We start from the raw sequence: 17,445 nt of genomic DNA on the forward strand, positions 1-17,445 counted from the left end.
CAGTCATAGGTTTTCATTTCCAAGTGTTCTAAGCAAATGGTAATGTGTATGTTAAGAGTAATGCCCAAACCCATAAACACCACCCCAAGCCCACCTTCCTTTATAATGTGTGCTACTCGGAGATATGTGCTCTGTAACACGTTCCGTAGAAAGTTTACTAATAGGCAAAATACTGTCAAGAACTTCTTGAATTCTGGCTTATCATATAAGGTTAAAAATATAAAGTCAGGAATAACTGAAAAATAAAATAATTAATTGTAGGTTACTTAATAAATTGTTTTCCGATATCAAGAAAAAATATGCATGTGGATATATACATATAACTTAATATAGGCATTTCACTACTTTTCCTACTAGAATGTGCCCTTTGAAATAGTGAACTTTATATTCAGAAGTCTAAGTCAATGTTAGCACTGAGTTATGATGCTATCAAACTATGATTATCGCCTCGAATAGCCAGCATTATGTCAACAAAAATAGCCTATCCATGAGGAATAGTGCAAATAAAAAGAACAAGGAATTCATAGTAAGCGTCAAATTTTGAAGAGGGAGAAAAATCTGTTTTTCTTTACAAAGAAGAGCCAACCACTACTCAGTATTTCCTGAGGAAAAACTTTGACCTGGCTAAGTGGTAAAGACATTTTCCACAGAACAATATGCTGAGATACCTAGGAGGAAAAAAAGACTTGAAAACCTACTAGCAAATATATGTTTTAAAAAATACCCTTGTGTGATTCTTCAAAGGAGACCTCAATGCCACGCAGTAATTTTACTGGCAGACTTTGAGTCTCTGCGTCTGCCTGACCAGCTTTAACAAGAGGAAACTGAGGCTGCGAGAAGAGCGAGTCACCCTGGGTCACGGTTGTTTGCTCCCCAGGCCTGACAGGGTAACTCGCACCCACATGACACACTCAGGTCCAGTGTCCACCCTCAGGGCTTTCCATTTAGCTTTGTCATAATTTACTTTACAATTTAGCAACGAGACAATCCCTTCACTGGGAATAATTAACAGAGCGGTGGCTTGCTCGTGGAGAATGCCCGTAGACTGAAATAAAGACACACACACGTCTCTCAGCCATTGCTTATTTCTGTCAGCCTGAAAAAAAAATTAATGTAGGTGACAGTCATTTCTCGTATTTGGATAGATTGGTTGAACACAGAATTTCCCTTTCTCCATTAACTTTGAAACCATGTACAGGAGGGAACAGGCCAGAAATTCTCAACTGCTGGATCTCAGAACTCCTTTTTACTCTTAAAAAAGTACCAAGGATAGCAGGACATGGTGATATATGCCAGGAAGGTCGGTACTGAAGAGACGGAGGAGGAAGATCCTGAGATCAAGGCCAGCTTGAGCTGCAAAGAAACTTCAAGCCTGGCTCCACATATACATATACATGTGCATATACATATCTGCATACATATACACTTATATATCAAGGATCCCAAATAACTTTTGTTATGGGAGTTATAACTGCATTAAACTAGAAATTAAAAATATTTTAACTCATGTTCATGTAAGTCATTATATATTGACAGTGTAAGTTTATGAAAAAGTAACTGAATTTCCACAAATGAACAGCTTGAGTAAGTTTTCTTGTTCTGCTTAACGTCTTTGCTAGCCTGTTGTTTCCCTTAATAGAAGGTAGCTGGATTCTCATATCACCTTTTGTGTTCAATGTGTAGTAGATGGGTTTTGCTTCAAGTATATGAAGGAAGAATAGTTTCATACACACATGTTGCTGGAAAACAGTAACAGTTTACAGATCTTTTAAAATCACTGTAAGTACTATTGTACTACGCTGAAAATGGACAGTGAGTAGATTCTTCTTTTTTTACTTTTTCTGCCAGTCCTAGGGCTTGAACTCAGGGCCTGGGTGCTGTCCCTAGGCTTTATTTGCTCTTACCACTCGAGCCACAGCTCCACTTCTGGGTTATTTTGTGGTTAAGTGGAGTCTCATAGACTTTCTAGCCTGGGCTAGCTTTGAACCACAATCCTCCGATCTCAGCCTCCCAAGTGGCTAGGATTACAGGCACGAGTCACTGGCATCTATCTTTAGCTTCTAAAAGGTTACATGCAACATGAAATTTGAAAGACTACTACTAGAAAATACCACATGAAAACCCATTGCTCTATCTTCCATCTTGAGTAGATCTTTCACCAATGAATGAATTCTGACTGCATGACTCTGCTTGAAAAGTCCTTAGGAAGTCCCCACTTTCTTCCACTTACTTTTTGAAACTATTAGAAATAGTTTAGAGTCCTATCTGAAAAATGAAGGATACTATAATACCAAAAAGAATTTATACAGATCATTTACCATCTTTAATTCATCAATTTACTCAATATTCCCTTTCTGGGCTCTTGTGGCCCATTCTTATAATCCTAGCTACTCAGAAGGCTGAGATCTGAGGATCTCAGTTTGAAGACAGCCCAGGCAGAAATATCCAAGAGATTCTTATCTCCAAGTAACCAGCAAAAAGCCAGCAGTGGCTCAAGTAATATAGTGCTAGCCTTGAGGAAAAGATAAGCAAGAGTATGAGGCCCCCAAGTTCAAGCCCCCACTACTGGTGTGCATGCACAGGTTTGCATACAATTCCCTCAAATGAGACATCCTCACCCGAAATGAGGAAATACGCAAAAGGATCCCATTTTGGTCCAAAAGATACAGAATAAGAGAATGATGAAGTTACAATGAAGTTAAATTGATTACTGATACCTAAGGAAGACTTAAACACATCCTCCAGTCCTTGAATCTTTACTCTTGAAATGAACAAAACAAAGCAGCTTGAGTAAATATCTACCAGGAAAGGAATTAGTAATCTGTAAGAGATTTCAGACAACACGAAGGTTTCCACATTAAAGTGTTCGGAAAACTCATCTTAACTGGTATGTATTCAGGCAGAGCCCTCTTTCCCTGTATTAGCACAGGCGGAACCATCCATCCTCTCCACAGGATCCGCTATACCCTCTGTGTCCACAAACACCCCACAGCCATCCACTCCTGTCACCATGTAATCATCTTGATAATCTGGAGGGAGCTCATAAACTGAATGTGAGAACCACAATTCAAATGGTAGAAACAAGAGGTAAGAGAAAGAAAATGATGATTTTGCCTTCTGTATTCTAGTGTTTCTACCAGAAGTAACATTGCCCAATGCTACTGCCTTCAAAATGATAATGAATGAATGAATGAATGAATGAATGGTGGATCCTTACTCTCTTTTTCTCATAAAAAAATGAGATTTTCAACATAAGAAATTACCAAAGGTTTCATGTAAAATACTTAAATATTTCAAATATTCCTTTGAAATTTTTGTGGCATTTCTTTTCTCTCCATTTTATGAAAACTGAAAGATTAGAAAACTCTTTAAAACAAGAACTAAACTACATATGATTCTGACTTACATACCAGATGATCATCAAATAAACTTCCCATAAACTCATATAAATTGTTTTCACTACCTTTCAATAGGTCTATTTCCAAAGCAGTGAATGTGAGTTCTTGACAAGAGCAAACTGTAAAGCACTGAGGTGAAGAGCTATACACAGGAACACACATACAGCTGAGTAACAGAGATAAATAAACTACCAGGCTATGCATTATGCTTTCCTGCAATGAACAATAACCATCACTTACCAAAACAAAAAACACATATATGTATATATATATATGTGTGTGTGTGTGTATATATACATATATATATGTGTGTGTATATATATATATATCCCCACATATGTATCCCCACATCAGATAAACAAAAATTTCCTCCTCTAAAAATAAAATGAGGTACTATCAGTAAAACACATGCTTAGCTTGGTTCTGATGTAAACTATGTTCTCTTAGGCCCTGTGTCAGAATCTGGAATGTACTATGACTGGGTAGCTCCGGCTATGAAGAGCAGTAAGAAGATATCCTATATGGAATGCTTGCTTCTATAAAAGCAAGAGGAGAAATGTTGAACCAGTGATAAGGAAAATGCACAAAGTAAAATCTTTTGCTTTTGGTTTGGAACATAATAACAGTAAAAGACAAAGCTAAAGGAATACAGGTAAGCCCTCTACTCTGTTAAGGGAGTAGACGTACTTCCCATAAAATAGGTTTTTTTAAAAAATGAAGGAACATAGCCACATATTCCTTAATGCCAAAGAAATGAACGCTGTCTAGAAAATTTATTCCTTAGATATTCCAGATAGGGATCATTTGTCACAACTATGCAATAAAAAAAGTACAGAAGCAAAGTCCAATTATGCATTACATAACTTAGAACCACCCTTTACAGTCATATCTAAAACCTCTTCCCTGTTTCTTCTAAAATATATACAACATGTTATCTGCAATAAGGAAAAGCAAGATAGAATGTACTGTAAATCATTTCTTCTTGCAGATCTGAAAAGTTATAAATATTTCAATTGAAAACTACAGTGACACATTTCACTTTGAATCTGAGTGAGAAAGCGAGATTGTCCACTAAGTAATTTTAGATGTGCTGAGACTTTAAAAGGCCTCAACGGTTATGGAAACCATTTATTTGCACTGAAGACCACACTTTCATAAAATTAACCTACCTAGAAAAAGAGTGGGAGGGAAGGAAGCTCATAGAAACAGATTGGGGATTTTATCTTTCACAGCCAATGAAGCAATTATAAAAATTTTAAATGTAAGACATGTTAAAGGAAGGCTAGAAGACCACAAGCCAAGTAATTTAGTGCAGTTTCATTGACCCACCAAATAGCTAAAAGGAAAAAAAAAATCTAGTCTGCTAAAGTAAATATAGTAACTGGCAGTAGAAAACAAACACATTTTCCCAACACCTAAAACAGACAACAGCAGGAGACCTATACATGCTGCTTCAAAGTCTAAAAGACTTAAGAATTCCTTGTCCCTCTACTGCAAGAAAATAATAGCGTTATATCAACAAGAAAAGGTGAGTTTGCACTCCACGACCATCCTTAAAACAAAAGCAGAACGGTGATCAGCTGGAACGTGTTTAAATTTCTGAATTACAAATCAACAGAAAGCTAATCATCAACAATTTACAAAAGCCAGGGTTTTCAAAAGGAAGGAAGGGAGGGAGGGAAGAAAGGAGGGAGAGAAGAAAGCAGGGAGAGAGGGCAGGAGAGAGGGAGGGAGGAAGTCAATTTACCTTGATACATTTTCTGGAATGTATTCTAGGACTGGATATCCATCACTTCTTCTAGACGACAGGTCACTGTGTGATTTCCATGACTCCACTAAAGTATTGACAGGAGGAAAGGAACTCAGGTGTTGGAAAGATTGGTCTCTAGGCGAGCGTGATAAAGATATTGTACCTTGAGCACCAATCCTGTAGTGAAAAGACTGTCCACCTGAATTCACACCAACAATGGCAGAGGCGGGAGGGATGCTGGCTTCAGGATAATAGCTCGCATCATCGGGCTCTTGCTTAATCCCCACTGGGAATCCGCCTCCTTCACAGCTAGCATCAAAGCCAGGCACAGGTGGTCCTAAAATTCCTGACAGAGAATAATAGTCTTTATCATCCATAAAGGAAAAATATGAGCCATCCATGAATGGAAATGGGTTGACCGTCGGATTCCCTTTAAAAGAGTCACCTGAACATGAATGCTTGGTTGATTCTTGCTTGATTGGTACTGAGAATGGTGATTCCGAAGTGATTTTGTTATTTCCTCCTAGACAGGAGCTCCTGAAAGCTCCATCTGGTTCTGGTTTGATGTACTGGACGAGGCTGAGCTGGCCAGCCACACCGTTTGAGATGGCATTCTCGACTTCCTCGGTCTTGGGAAAAGGGACCTCGTGAGCACCTTTCTCGTGTGTGTCCGGACTGGAAGCCACATCCCGGGTGGCACTGGCCCCAGCACAGGTGCCAGAAGCGGCATAGCCGAAGGCATTGCTCATGGGGCTGCAGATGGACCCCACGGTGCTGGCCGTGGGGCTGGAGAGCGTGGATCTGTTGTTTGTGTTGGAAGGGCTGGACACAGAGCACCTTGAGTTGTGGAGATTTGCAGGGCTGGACACGGAGGAGCGCAGCGTGACGTTGTGGGGACTGGAGACTGGAGACTTCACACTGCAGTGACTTGGGGAGCTGCACACAGGGGATTTCATGCTACTCAATGGACTGGACAGAGGGGAGCCCACGTTGCTAGCGTGCGCAGGGCTATGCGACCGGGAGCCTCGGGTTTCCACGTTGGGGGAACACATCAGAGGGGTTCCTTGGGTGATGGGGCTGTGCACTGGGAAACTGCCGAAGCTGGCCGAGGTGGAGGACACGGAGCTGATTCCAGCGGGGCTACAAGCCGAGGCGGCCATGTTCAGAGGGCTGCAGACAGAGGGGCTCCTCTCGTGACACAGGATGGGGCTCTTCACCATGGCTCGCATGACCCCACCCCCACCAATATTCGTGGAGCTCCCAGAGTCAGACAGAAACGACCTCAGGGGCCTGCTCCCACTGCCGAGCGTGGAAGGACGATGCCCGTTCTCTTTGTAGAATTTCACCAGCTGTTCCATATTTTGGTAAATCTTGGCTGGGCTCAGGCTGCCTGGGGCGTTCTGCTGATCATAGCTGTAGTCGGGCTCTCTTACGGAATCCATGTACAAACCCATGGACTCAGCCACGGTGGCTGACAGCTCCTTAGAGTCCAGCTCGGTTTTGATATCGGATGTTAAGATCCCACAGCGACTGCTGTCTTGCTGAAGGCAAGGGAGGAGCTCACGCTTTTCCCGGCTGCTTCCTTGAGTACTGTCATTTGGAATAGCACCGGAAACACAGCTGACGTCCACCACCTGCAGGTAGCTCTTCTCATCGGTCCTCTCTGGAGGTCCCAAAGAAGGCTCCGCAGCCTGAGAAACTTCACTCCACCGTCTTTCCATATCTGGACCTTCAACGAGGTTGTGGTAACCTTTGGTCTCCATAGCTAACAAGAGAAATTGATATTAAAGCATCAGAGTCCGTAACAGCGGTATTACACTAAAATACATTTTACGATATGCATTGAGCTACAAATACGCATTCTACGATGATAAGAAATATTTCAAGTTATATGAAAACTTCTTGAGTGTTGATGTAGCAGGATATTAACTAGAAGCTGTGCAGAAGCCAGAATAAAGCTAACCTTATAAAACTTTTGCATTGGAATACAAGTAACGTACTTGCATAGACTATTTACACATGGTAACTTACTTGAATATTAAGTAATATTCAAAGTGACCCTGGTAACTGATGAGGCAGTCAAAGGAGAAACTGAGGACTCCCTGAGGTAGGTGACCTGCCCAGTGTCAAAGGCCTGGTGACAAAGTTGGGTTGAAATCTCTGATTCCAACACTTCTAGAGTCTTTTTGATTATATGTTTCCCATGTGGTCAAACACATGGCCTTGTTAAAACTAGAGAAACACAACTCAGATTACAATTTCCAAATTAAAATTTTCCAAGACAATCGTTTTATGATTTGCTTCTAAGACAAAACATTCGGAATCCTAGCCACTCGGGAGGCTGAGATCTGAGGATCTCAGTTTGAAGCCAGCTTGGGCAGGAATGTCTGTGAGACTTTCTCTCTAATAAACTACCACAAAACCAGAAGTTTGAAGCTATTGCATGAGTGGTAGAGCACCAGACTTGGGCAAAAATGCTTTGGGACAGTGCCATGCCCTGAGTTCAAGTCCCAGGACTGACACAACAACAACAAAACCCACAAACAAGAAAAAGAAATTGTAAAAAAGAACTTTAAGGTAGATTCCTGGTGAAGACAGTTTGGTGTCAGTTGCACCCTATGAACATGGTCCACAGATCAGAGCTGTATGACAAGCCAGGCCTCCTCCCCGTGTTTTAGGACTGGCCAAGAGGATGACATGCACCTTGATCTAGAGGCCCCTCTGCTGGACAGACCCTCAACAGCCAGACTGTCTTACTTTCAGCTGGGAAACAAGGAAGTTCCAGAGAGATTCTGAAATGTTAAGCATTCAATCATTCAACACTATTTACGGGATGCTTGCTGCCTCCCAGGCCTGAGACCAGTGGTTGAGACTGTAGTGGTCAAGGGAACAGGTCTAGGCCTTAACCTCTGGGAGCCTACCAGATTGTTTTAGACATACCACCATATCCATTAGGTCCAATAGATAAATCCAGTTCCTGAGCAGATTATATAAGCAGTCATACACATATGATTCTTATGCATTATACACTGTTCTATATACTTGAGTGTAGTGTCACCCATCTTTTACATAGAGTAACTTAGGTATCCTTACAACCAACCCTATGGGGCTGCTAAAAATGTGATTTCAATAAGCAAATGGAGGCACTGGCCACACAAATAAATTGCAGAGCTGGAAATGGATGTAGGCAGATCTCTACAGCTCTGACACCCACTCACTAGATGCCTGGGCATTCTTCATCCCACAACCATAATAATATTTTTTCTTTAAGTCTCGATCTCAAATGTCCCTAGGGAATAAAATCACACTGGACAAACCATTCGAAATAAATATTTTGCAGAAATAAACTCATTCTAGGTAAAGATTCTATTTGCATATTTTACTCTTGTTTTTTAATTATGCATCTTTTTCTTCCAATCCTTTCAAGTTTGTAAATAATCTGTGACCCAGCAGAGGTCCCACATTCTGCAAACTGTGCATAACAAATCCTAGAATAAACCTCCTGTCCTTTCTAGGAAAGTTCTGCATTCTGCAGTCTGAACGGAAGGCCTACCTTAGGCCTCCAACCCTTTCCCCACTTTCCAACTTCCTCCAGCCTCTCAACTTTCTCGTCATGAAAACATGAGATTAGGAAGTCCTTTTGCTATGGAACTTGATATTAAGACTGAAAAATAATATAATAGCTTGACTAAATAAAGTGGCATTAGAAATCACAGAGTTCTGTAATGAAATCTAATGCCCAAGTTGTCTGAATTTTTATAATTATATCGTGCTTTTCTGTATTCCACAGTAGATGTTAACTTCTGAACAGTGAGAAACTACGTTTTCCCACTGTGTCCCAGATGAGTAGTAAGGCACAATTTAAAAAAAAAATTAAACAATCATGTTATAATCAATCCTCCATTTGTGAACATTAAAATCGACCAGTTATATGGCATGCTTCTACTTGAAGAACATTATTCTATGAATTCATAATCGAAAATCAATCACAAAAACAGAAGAAGAAATCAAATTTAGCAAGGTTTGGAGTAATCATCTGATAATTCTAGCCATAAGAAAAAAAAAGTGGTGGGAATAAAAGCCAAACACAACTTGAAAAAGAAATGATTTAGAATCAATTAACTCATTGCTAATACTGAACTTTCCTAAGTTCCTGAAAACCCATTTTTATCATAGGTTTGGATTAGAAAATTTGGTAAATGTAATATATTTTCTTCTACCTTTACCCAGGAATATTCTATTCTCCCCAAAGATGAACTACCAGGATAAAGCTAAGGTATAGATATTTCAGGTCCAAAGTCATTAAGTGCCACAAGAAATATGTCCATTCATAGTCACACAGAACGCCTGTGTGTATCTCAACCATTCCCTGACCCTCCCCCCACAACTCAGCTTCCTATCTCTGCATCACCATCTATCAAATACCGGAAGTGACCCTAGACTCTGTACCTTGGCTGAAAGGCCTCTACTCGAAGACCTCTTCATTCCCCGGGCTCCAACCTTGTTCTGAAGGGGAATCCCCACTCAGACCCCTCTCCAAAACCATTCTCCCCATTTGCTCGTGGGAAGAGTGGTCACTCACTGGCCTTCTGATGGCTCACAAAGCAGGCCTACATGCTAAAACCCCTGGAGATTCTATCCTGCAGAAGTCACTCTACTGTGAACCCAGACTTCCTCGAATCATTTGGTCATAGCAATCTTCTGTCATTGAACGTCTACTAACATTCTGAGGGACATTTGTCATAACTCCACCCAAAGTAGGAGCCCGGTGCCAGATACGTGAGACTCCTTGGAGGAGGAACTAGCAGAGAGAGAGAATGGCGCCAAGGAGTAAAGCCCTCTACAAGGAAACATCTTATCAGCTAAGATCAGACAGCTGATCACAACTTCCCAAGTCCTGGTTCTCTAGCCCTGAACTCTCTTAACAGTATCATAAAGCAGCCTGTACCTGACCAGGTTATTGACAGGACTATCATGGGAGCATTTGCCAAAGGCTTTGCTGAAGTCTAAATTAGCTTTGTTTAAGGTATTCTCACCCAGCAACCTCACGCACCTCTCCACAAAGGAAGCAGAGTAAAGGTTGGCCTCAAACACAAAACAATGCATGGCGCCAGCACCTTCCCTTGACTGCCGCTGCAAACAGGTTTTTGAAAATTTGGAGTTTTTTTTTGTTTTGTTTTTAGAAATACGATAGAAATATTTTACTCAGAGTTCTGTCTCTTCCATACACAAATGGATCCGTTTAGAAATTAATTCCCTATACTGTCCAGGAAACCAACCCTGGAGATTGTCTTTTTAGAATAGCATAGTGCCCATAACTCTAGCCGAATTTCACTCAAGCTGAGCTCCCTAATGAATAAGGAAGCCACCGCTTTTGACGAGTGGGATTCTGGTAAAACTTAATATCCAGAAGATAAAGGGAAAGTTTTTGATACTGAGGTCGGCATGTCTCCTTTAGGTAAAATCAAGTTCCCATGCTTCCCATCTGTTAGGCTAAGGACTCTTGGGACAAAGGCAAAATCCATTATGAGCTTCAATTTTTATGCATATAGCCCCCCCCAAGCATAAAAAGAATTCACAGAGGTAAAGGAAAGCACTGATGGAGGTTCTACTTTAAGACACACACACACACACTCACTCACACACACACACACACACACACACACGCACGTGCTCATATAATATTTTTATAAAGGAAAACCTGACTTTTAAACTTTATGTGATGTATGTGTATATATATATATCATCTGCACATACATACATACATATATATACATACATACATATATATCTCCCATTGCCCTTTTCCATAAGAAAGTAGGTTTTAATCCAGAATCATAGCAAGAAGTCCTTAGGAATATGTATCTTATCTGGAGTTTCATCTTTAATATCCTCACAATCCTTTTGGTACCTTAAGACTAAGCCTTAAGAGATTCACGTTTATCACTAGCTGTAGAGTTGTACCGGTTCACCGCATGCAAGTATTTTTTTGGTCTTTTGAGCTCTTCAGAGCTCTTCCCTTCCCCTCTTTCCCGGAGGAGGAAGAAACCTGCTCAAGGTCACCTAAGAGCGCAGGGAAACCGGTCAGAACTGAGTATACCTGCTTTCTATTCACTCACCCCATTCACAGAGCCCCCGAGCTTTCCAAAATTTGCAAACCAGCCTTGATTTAAAAACAAAAACAAACAGGGCGACAAAGCTCAGCTTGAGATTCTTCTTCCTCGCCTCCCCTCCCCATCCCGCAGCCCCCCTCCCCAAAAAAGGGAAAACTTCTCTCCTCAAGCTGGTCCAGGATCCTACTCCATGAGAGCAAACACGGAATTAAAACTTCACAGCCGGACTTTCCCCGATGGGGGATGCCTGCCCTTACCCCGACGGACCGCGTCAGTATCACCCCTCACAGCCGCACCTGGGGCGGGGGGGGGGGGGGGCGATTAGGAGCAATCTGGTGCTGGTGCCTTTATTCGCAACCCAGCGGTTCCCTAAAGCTGGTCTCCGCTGGCAAAAGTTTTCCTAAGTCCTGTTAGCATCGATTCCTAAAGCGGATGGAGTCGACAGGAGCCAGGGTGACTCGAACCGCTCAGCAGGACAGGCCACAGGCATCTGAAATTCGGCAGGGTGAGGATGCCACGGGAGGGAGGGACCGAGAGACAGGGAGAGACAGACAGCGAGGGGGAGGCTTCCTTCCCGGCGCGCTGCGCTGCGCTGCCCCGGGGGGCTGCTGAGCCTCACCCCGAGTTTGCAGACGACGGGGGGGGGCGATGATGGAGTGTGGTGGGGTGGAGGTGGGAGGGGGACGGAGAATGCACGGGATGTCCAAGCGCCCCCCCCCGCCCCAGGTCTGCAGAGCGATGGGGATCCTCCTTCTCCTTCAGCTGCCCTTATCCCGCTACACCTTCAGCAGTTCCAGATTTGGAAAGCTTCCGCGGCCGGCCGGGGAGAAGGCATTTACTCTTCAGACGTCCTCTCGAGGTGGCCGGGCACCATCGCCACCCACCACCACCCAAGAAGAGGAAGAAATAAGAAAAGCCAGGGAAAACCCCGCAGCGTCTCTCCGGGTTCACCAGCCGGGGGGGGGGGGGGGGGAGGAGAGCCCAAGGCGGCTTGAATAATACCAACAATAACAGTAATAATAATAAGCTGCTCGGCCGAGGGCATTTATCCAAAGTGGCCAAACTTTCCCAAAATAGTCCTCACTGGGGGGGGGGGGGGAAGAGGGGGGAAAAGTGGGAAAGCAAAACAAGCAGCGCACGCACCGCACCGCAGCCGCGCACCGCACCCGCCGCCGCGCCTCCGGGTTACGCAGCAGCCACCTCTGCCCCGCACGGCGCGCGCGGCGCCACCACCACCTCGGGCCGGCCCGGTGCGCGCCCGCACCGCCCCGCGGCCGCCCCGCCGCCGCCCCGCGGCCCCCGCGCGCGCCGCCGCCGCCGCGCGCCCTGCAGCGCACCCCGCACGCACCTGCCGCGGCCCGCCGGGGTCCTCCGCTCGCCGCCGTCTACCTGTTGCAGCGCCGCCGGGCACGGGCACCGCCGCCGCCGCCTCGACCCCCCCCCCCCGCGCTGCTGCCGTGTCCCACCCCGCACCTAAAGCCAGCCACATCCAGGCCCGCCGCGAGGGCCGCCCGCCTCTCCACCCCGCACCCCCCCGCGGCGGCGGGAGAGCCCGCGGCGGCCGCGCTCCGCAACCCAGGTGACTGGCGCGGGCTTTCCGCGGAGCTGCCTGAAGTTGGCTCGCGTTCTCCCCGGGGCCCAATGACACCCCGGGCGCCGTGGAAGCGGAGAGGAGAGGGGAGGGGGGGCCGGGGCCGGGCCGGGGCGGGCATAAGAAGGGAGGGGAGGGGAGGGGAGGGCGGGAGAGGGGCGGGCGGCAGCCCGGAGGGGGAGGGGGCCAGCTGGAGGGCCGGCCCTTTTAAAAGCGGGTCACATGTCCAGAAAGTTCAGGTTGCCATCCCGCCCCTCGCAGCCCTTCCCATTGGTCCAGAGGGAAGCCAGGCTCCGCGCCGCGAGGGCCAGGCGGGCCGCTCATTGGACGAGCCTGGCTGTCAATCACCGGGCTGGGAGACATGACTGATACAAAGTTGCTGCGACACAGCCGGGACCCGGCAGCTTCCTTAAAGCCGCAGCGGCGGCGGCGGCCGCCGGTGCTCGGGGTACCGGGCGGTGGCGACGACTCGAGGTACCCCCGCTCTCTGCATGCTACCTCCCACCCGGTCCCCTACTCCTCCCCACACCTGCTCCGGCCTACCCGGCTGTGCTCCCGGCGGACCCCCGGCCGGGACGTGTGCAGAGCCCCGGGAGCGTGGTGACGCGGAGCGGCGGCTTAACCGCGCGCGGTGCTGGCGGAGCCCCTCGCGCCCCGCACCTGCCGCGCCAGGTGAGCGGCCGCCCGGGGAGGGGGAGCCCCTCGGAAAGAGGGGGGCTTCCCCCGCCCCCCCGCCGGGGCGCCCCGCCCCGTCCTGTCTCGGGGTTTACCTCTGGGCGGAGCAGCCGCAGTCTCCGCCGCCCGCGAGCTGGAGGATCACGTTCCGCTCGGTTCTCAGAGCGAGGAGGGGGTGCCGAGCCGAAGCCCTTTAAACACAGCTACGCACATCACTCACACACACACGTCCCCCCCCACACACCCCAAAAGTGCCCGGGCCTCGGGGAGCCGGCGCCCTCCCGGCCGTGTGTGGACGGTGTCTCCAGTGGATTTTTCCACTAGTTCCCCAGCAGGCAGACCTCGCCATCGGGGTCGCTCTGTGATGGGTGCCAGCGGGGGTGCCCGCACGGGGAGGAACCGAACTGTCTTCCCGGGACCCGGTGCGCGGCCCGGAGACGTGTCGCCCCCGCCCCCCCCCGCAGCCCGGTCCTCCTCCCCGCACGCACCACGCAGCCCTCACCGCAGCCGGAGCACCCGCGTCCTAACTTTGGTGTGTGAGGACTTGGCGGCCGGCTCCCGGCTGGCCCCGCGTCGGCGCCGGGGACGCGCGCACCCGGGCCCCCGGCGCCCCGCAGGCCGGCGCGGCGGCCTCGGCGCCTCCCCCGTGCCCCGCGCCCCGCCAAAGCCAAGGAGGGAGGGAGGTGTGCAAAAGGGGGGGGAAGGGAAGGAGAGACACCCCAGGTCCAAAGGCCTGAAACTGCGGGGGTTCCCGACCCCCGTGGGCTGCTCCGGCGGTCCCCCCCCAAGCCGGGGGGGGCGTCCCGACTTTCCCCGCGGGGTCCGCGGTCACGCGCGCTGTCCTCGCCGGGCCGCGTGCAGTCGCGCAGCGCTCGCGCCCCGGCCCCCGAGCGCGGGCGGAGGACAGGACCTAGGGGAGCCCCCCCGCCCCCGGCCCGGCACCCCACCCCAACCAGCGAAGCGGCGGCAGAGCCCCCCCCCCCCCCGGAGTCGTCATGACTAAAGGGATGGACGCGTCTCTTGCACTAAGTTTGTCACCTCCTCGGGGAGGGCTGGTGGTGCCCACAATCTCAGCTTCTTGCAAAAAAGACCCCTCCAAAATCTGGGTTAGAGCCGTGCCGGGGCAGCTGTCCTGAGCCCGGCGCCCGCCTCCACCCCCGAGGCGGTGATCCCCGCGCGCCCCCCAAGGCCGCCCGCGCAAAGGGACGGTGGCCGCACTCACCTCTCCTAGGACATGGTGGAGGCGGGGCGGGGGCTGAGTCCCGCCGCCGCCGCCGCCGCGGGCACGCCGAGGTTCGCGGCTGGCGGGGAGGATGGCGGGGAGGCGGTCCCGGTGCCGCCGGCGGCCCCGCTCCTGGCGGCGGGGAGGGCACCCGAGCGGCGGCGCCGCTTTACCCGCGGGAGGCGGCGGCGCCCGCGCGCGGAGGGGGCCGCGGGCACACGCCCGCCCCCGGCGGCGGTGACCCGGCCTCGGGCGCGCCCCCTTCCCGCGGCGTGGGGCGCCCCGGCGGGCGCGGGCTGCGGCGGCCCCGGGGAGGCGGCCCGGGCGGGAAGATCCCCGCGCCCGCCGCGGCGGGTGACAGCTCCGGCGGTGGAGAGGGTGCGTGTGTGCGCGCGTGTGAGTGTGTGCGTGGAAGTGTGCGCGTGCGGGGGCGCAGGGGAGCCCGCGGCGCCGCGGCCCCCTCCCCGGGTCACCGCCTCCGGGGCGGGAGGAGGCCGCACGCTGCCCGGCCCGCGGGCGGGGCGGGGGGAAGCGGGGTTCGGGCGCCCCCCGGCCGGGAAGCCAGGGGGCAGGGGGTGCCCGCGCCCCGCGGCCGCGGATCCGGCCTCAGGCGGGGCTCAGGTGCGGCGGGCGCCCCGGGGGCGAGGACCACGCTCGGGAGGGAAAAGTTTCTTCTCCGGCTCCCCGCCGCCCACCGGGCTGGGCCGCGCCCCCCGGCCCCCGCGCCATCCCCCACGGGGGTGTGCGCAAGGGGACCGGGCGCGGGGGGGGAACGGCGCCCCCCCCACCGGCTCCGACCGCGGCGCCGACGCCGGCGGCCGGGCTGCGCGCCAGGAGCCCGCCCCGCGCGCCCCCGCCCCGCGCGCCCCCGCCCCGCGCGCCCCCGCCCCGCGCGCCCCCGCGCCGCCCCGCGCGCCCCCGCGCCCGCCCGCCCGGGGGGGGGGGACAGACACCTACGCAGATGCCAAAGTGGAAGGGGGGGCGCGGCGCGCGGGGCGGGGGCGCGCGGGGCGGGGGCGCGCGGGGGCGGGTGGAGCCCCGAGCCCGCCGCAGGCCCGCGCCGGCCCGCGCCGCTCTGCGGAGCCCGGCGGCCTCCCACCCGGGCGGGCCACGCCGTCCCCACCCCCACCCCGCACCTCACAGGCCTCCCAGATGGGGGGAGGTTGCGGGCTCACCTGCCTCCTCCATGAACCCCAGAACTTGACCGCACCCCCCTTCTCTGCTCTGACACCCCTGCGGCTCCGCACCTCCCACCCCGTCCAGGTTCTCTCCGGAAGAGCTGTGAAAGTTGCTGACCCCTGCCCCGCACAGTCAAACACCGCAGGCCGCCCTCCCCGTCCAACAACCCCGCGCTCCCCTCAGCCCCCGTCCCAAAGATCCAGGCCCAGCGTCTCCGCCACCTGCTCGGAGCTGGCGCCGCCGGCCCGGTCCGGACCACCCTTGGCCAGTTCCTAGACCACCCTTGGGCAGTTTCTAGACCACCCTTGGCAGTTTCTAGACCACTCTTGGCCAGTTTTCGTAATCCGGTATGATCTTCGGTGAGATCCAGAAAGCAGCAGTGAGTGTTGTCGAATTGAAACTTGAAACAGTCTGCTCTGGAAGCGCATCACAGGAGAACAGGGCTTGGCGTGGACCCGGGGGACAGAAGGACGGACAGCGACGCGGTAAAGAGGTGTAGACAGTGCAAGAAGTTAGGCGCCCACCTCAGCGTCTGCCCGGGTTGTTGAGACATTGCTCGGTGGCAGCGGCTCACGGAGGCGGCCTGTGCGCCTGTGCGGTGCCCGTTGGTCCGGCAAACCCATGGGTTAGACTGGGATGGTGCCTGCCCCCGCCCCGGGCCGACATCAACCGTGAGAACTCTGTGACAAACCTCATCACCAAGTATTAATCAAGATTCCAGTGACAGACGCCACGAGCGACCGCGGAGTCAGGGGTCAGCAGTGCGGAATCGACCAAGATACCGCCCTGTGCTTTGCTTCTGGTTTTGTTTTCTTGACCGATTTACTAATTTTTACACCCTCCCCCCCCCCCCCTTAGGCCGGTGTAGTACCGAGGGGCTAAGACTGAGGTTTTATCTGTCCCTGAGACCCTCAGGGCAGGGTTCCTTGCAGGGCTGTAGGTGGCTGCTCCTAGTATCTGTGGCCATTTGCTATTATTCACAAGCGAATTTTTAGCTCTGTGTGTGTGTGTGTGTGTGTGTGTGTGTGTGTGAGAGTGTGTATGTGTGTGTGAAAGTGTGTATGTGTGTGTGTGTGTGTGAGTGAGAGAGAGAGAGAGAGAGAGAGAGAGAGAGAGAGAGAGAGAGAGAGAGAGAGAGTGTGTGTGGAGAGTGTGTGTGTGTGTTTTTGCCCCTGCAATGGAACGATAAAATGTCTCTTGGGCATGGGAAGCGTCTCTTCATTTTCCTTAGCTGGCACCCTGAAAAAAAACAGCTCTGGAGAAAGGTACTGTTCCCTGGGTTTGCTAGAATTACCCCACAAGGGGCCTCTGAGACACCCCTCAAAGAGCAGAGCGCACAGAACCCGGGCGATGAGGTGGTTAGTAATGCTCTCCTCTCTGGTGCTCACGAATGACACTTTCTATCAACTTTAAAAGTATGTGCCCGTACTTGTTTTCTAAGCTGGTTTTGAACCAAATCGAGAATTTGCCTTCAACTCTGTAGATTAAGCATATTTATTCTTTGCAAAACGATAGAA

The 17,445-nt window shown here is 50.9% G+C and overlaps 1 protein-coding gene across 4 annotated transcripts in view; it reads right to left on the reverse strand.

The window, feature by feature from the left end:
* Positions 1–14,834, reverse strand: part of Nr3c2 (nuclear receptor subfamily 3 group C member 2) — a 239,668-nt gene extending 224,834 nt beyond the window's left edge. Inside the window, exons 1-2 of one of the 4 annotated variants that reach the window (XM_070022180.1) lie at positions 14,750–14,834; positions 5,146–6,913 (exon numbers count right to left, since the gene is read on the reverse strand). In XM_070022180.1, the coding sequence (XP_069878281.1) occupies positions 5,146–6,911 (1,766 nt within the window). In that variant the 5' untranslated portion in view covers positions 6,912–6,913; positions 14,750–14,834. Of the gene's footprint in view, positions 1–5,145; positions 6,914–12,609; positions 12,889–13,395; positions 13,443–13,622; positions 13,643–14,749 lie in introns of those variants that run through there. The other 3 variants (XM_070022182.1, XM_070022181.1, XM_070022179.1) reach the window with 3 other exon arrangements.
* Positions 14,835–17,445: the final 2,611 nt, after the last annotated feature.

Source organism: Dipodomys merriami, unplaced genomic scaffold (genome assembly GCF_024711535.1).
Source record: "Dipodomys merriami isolate MVZ:Mamm:240054 unplaced genomic scaffold, mDipMer1.0.p SCAF_15, whole genome shotgun sequence".
Taxonomy (NCBI): Eukaryota; Metazoa; Chordata; class Mammalia; order Rodentia; family Heteromyidae; genus Dipodomys; species Dipodomys merriami.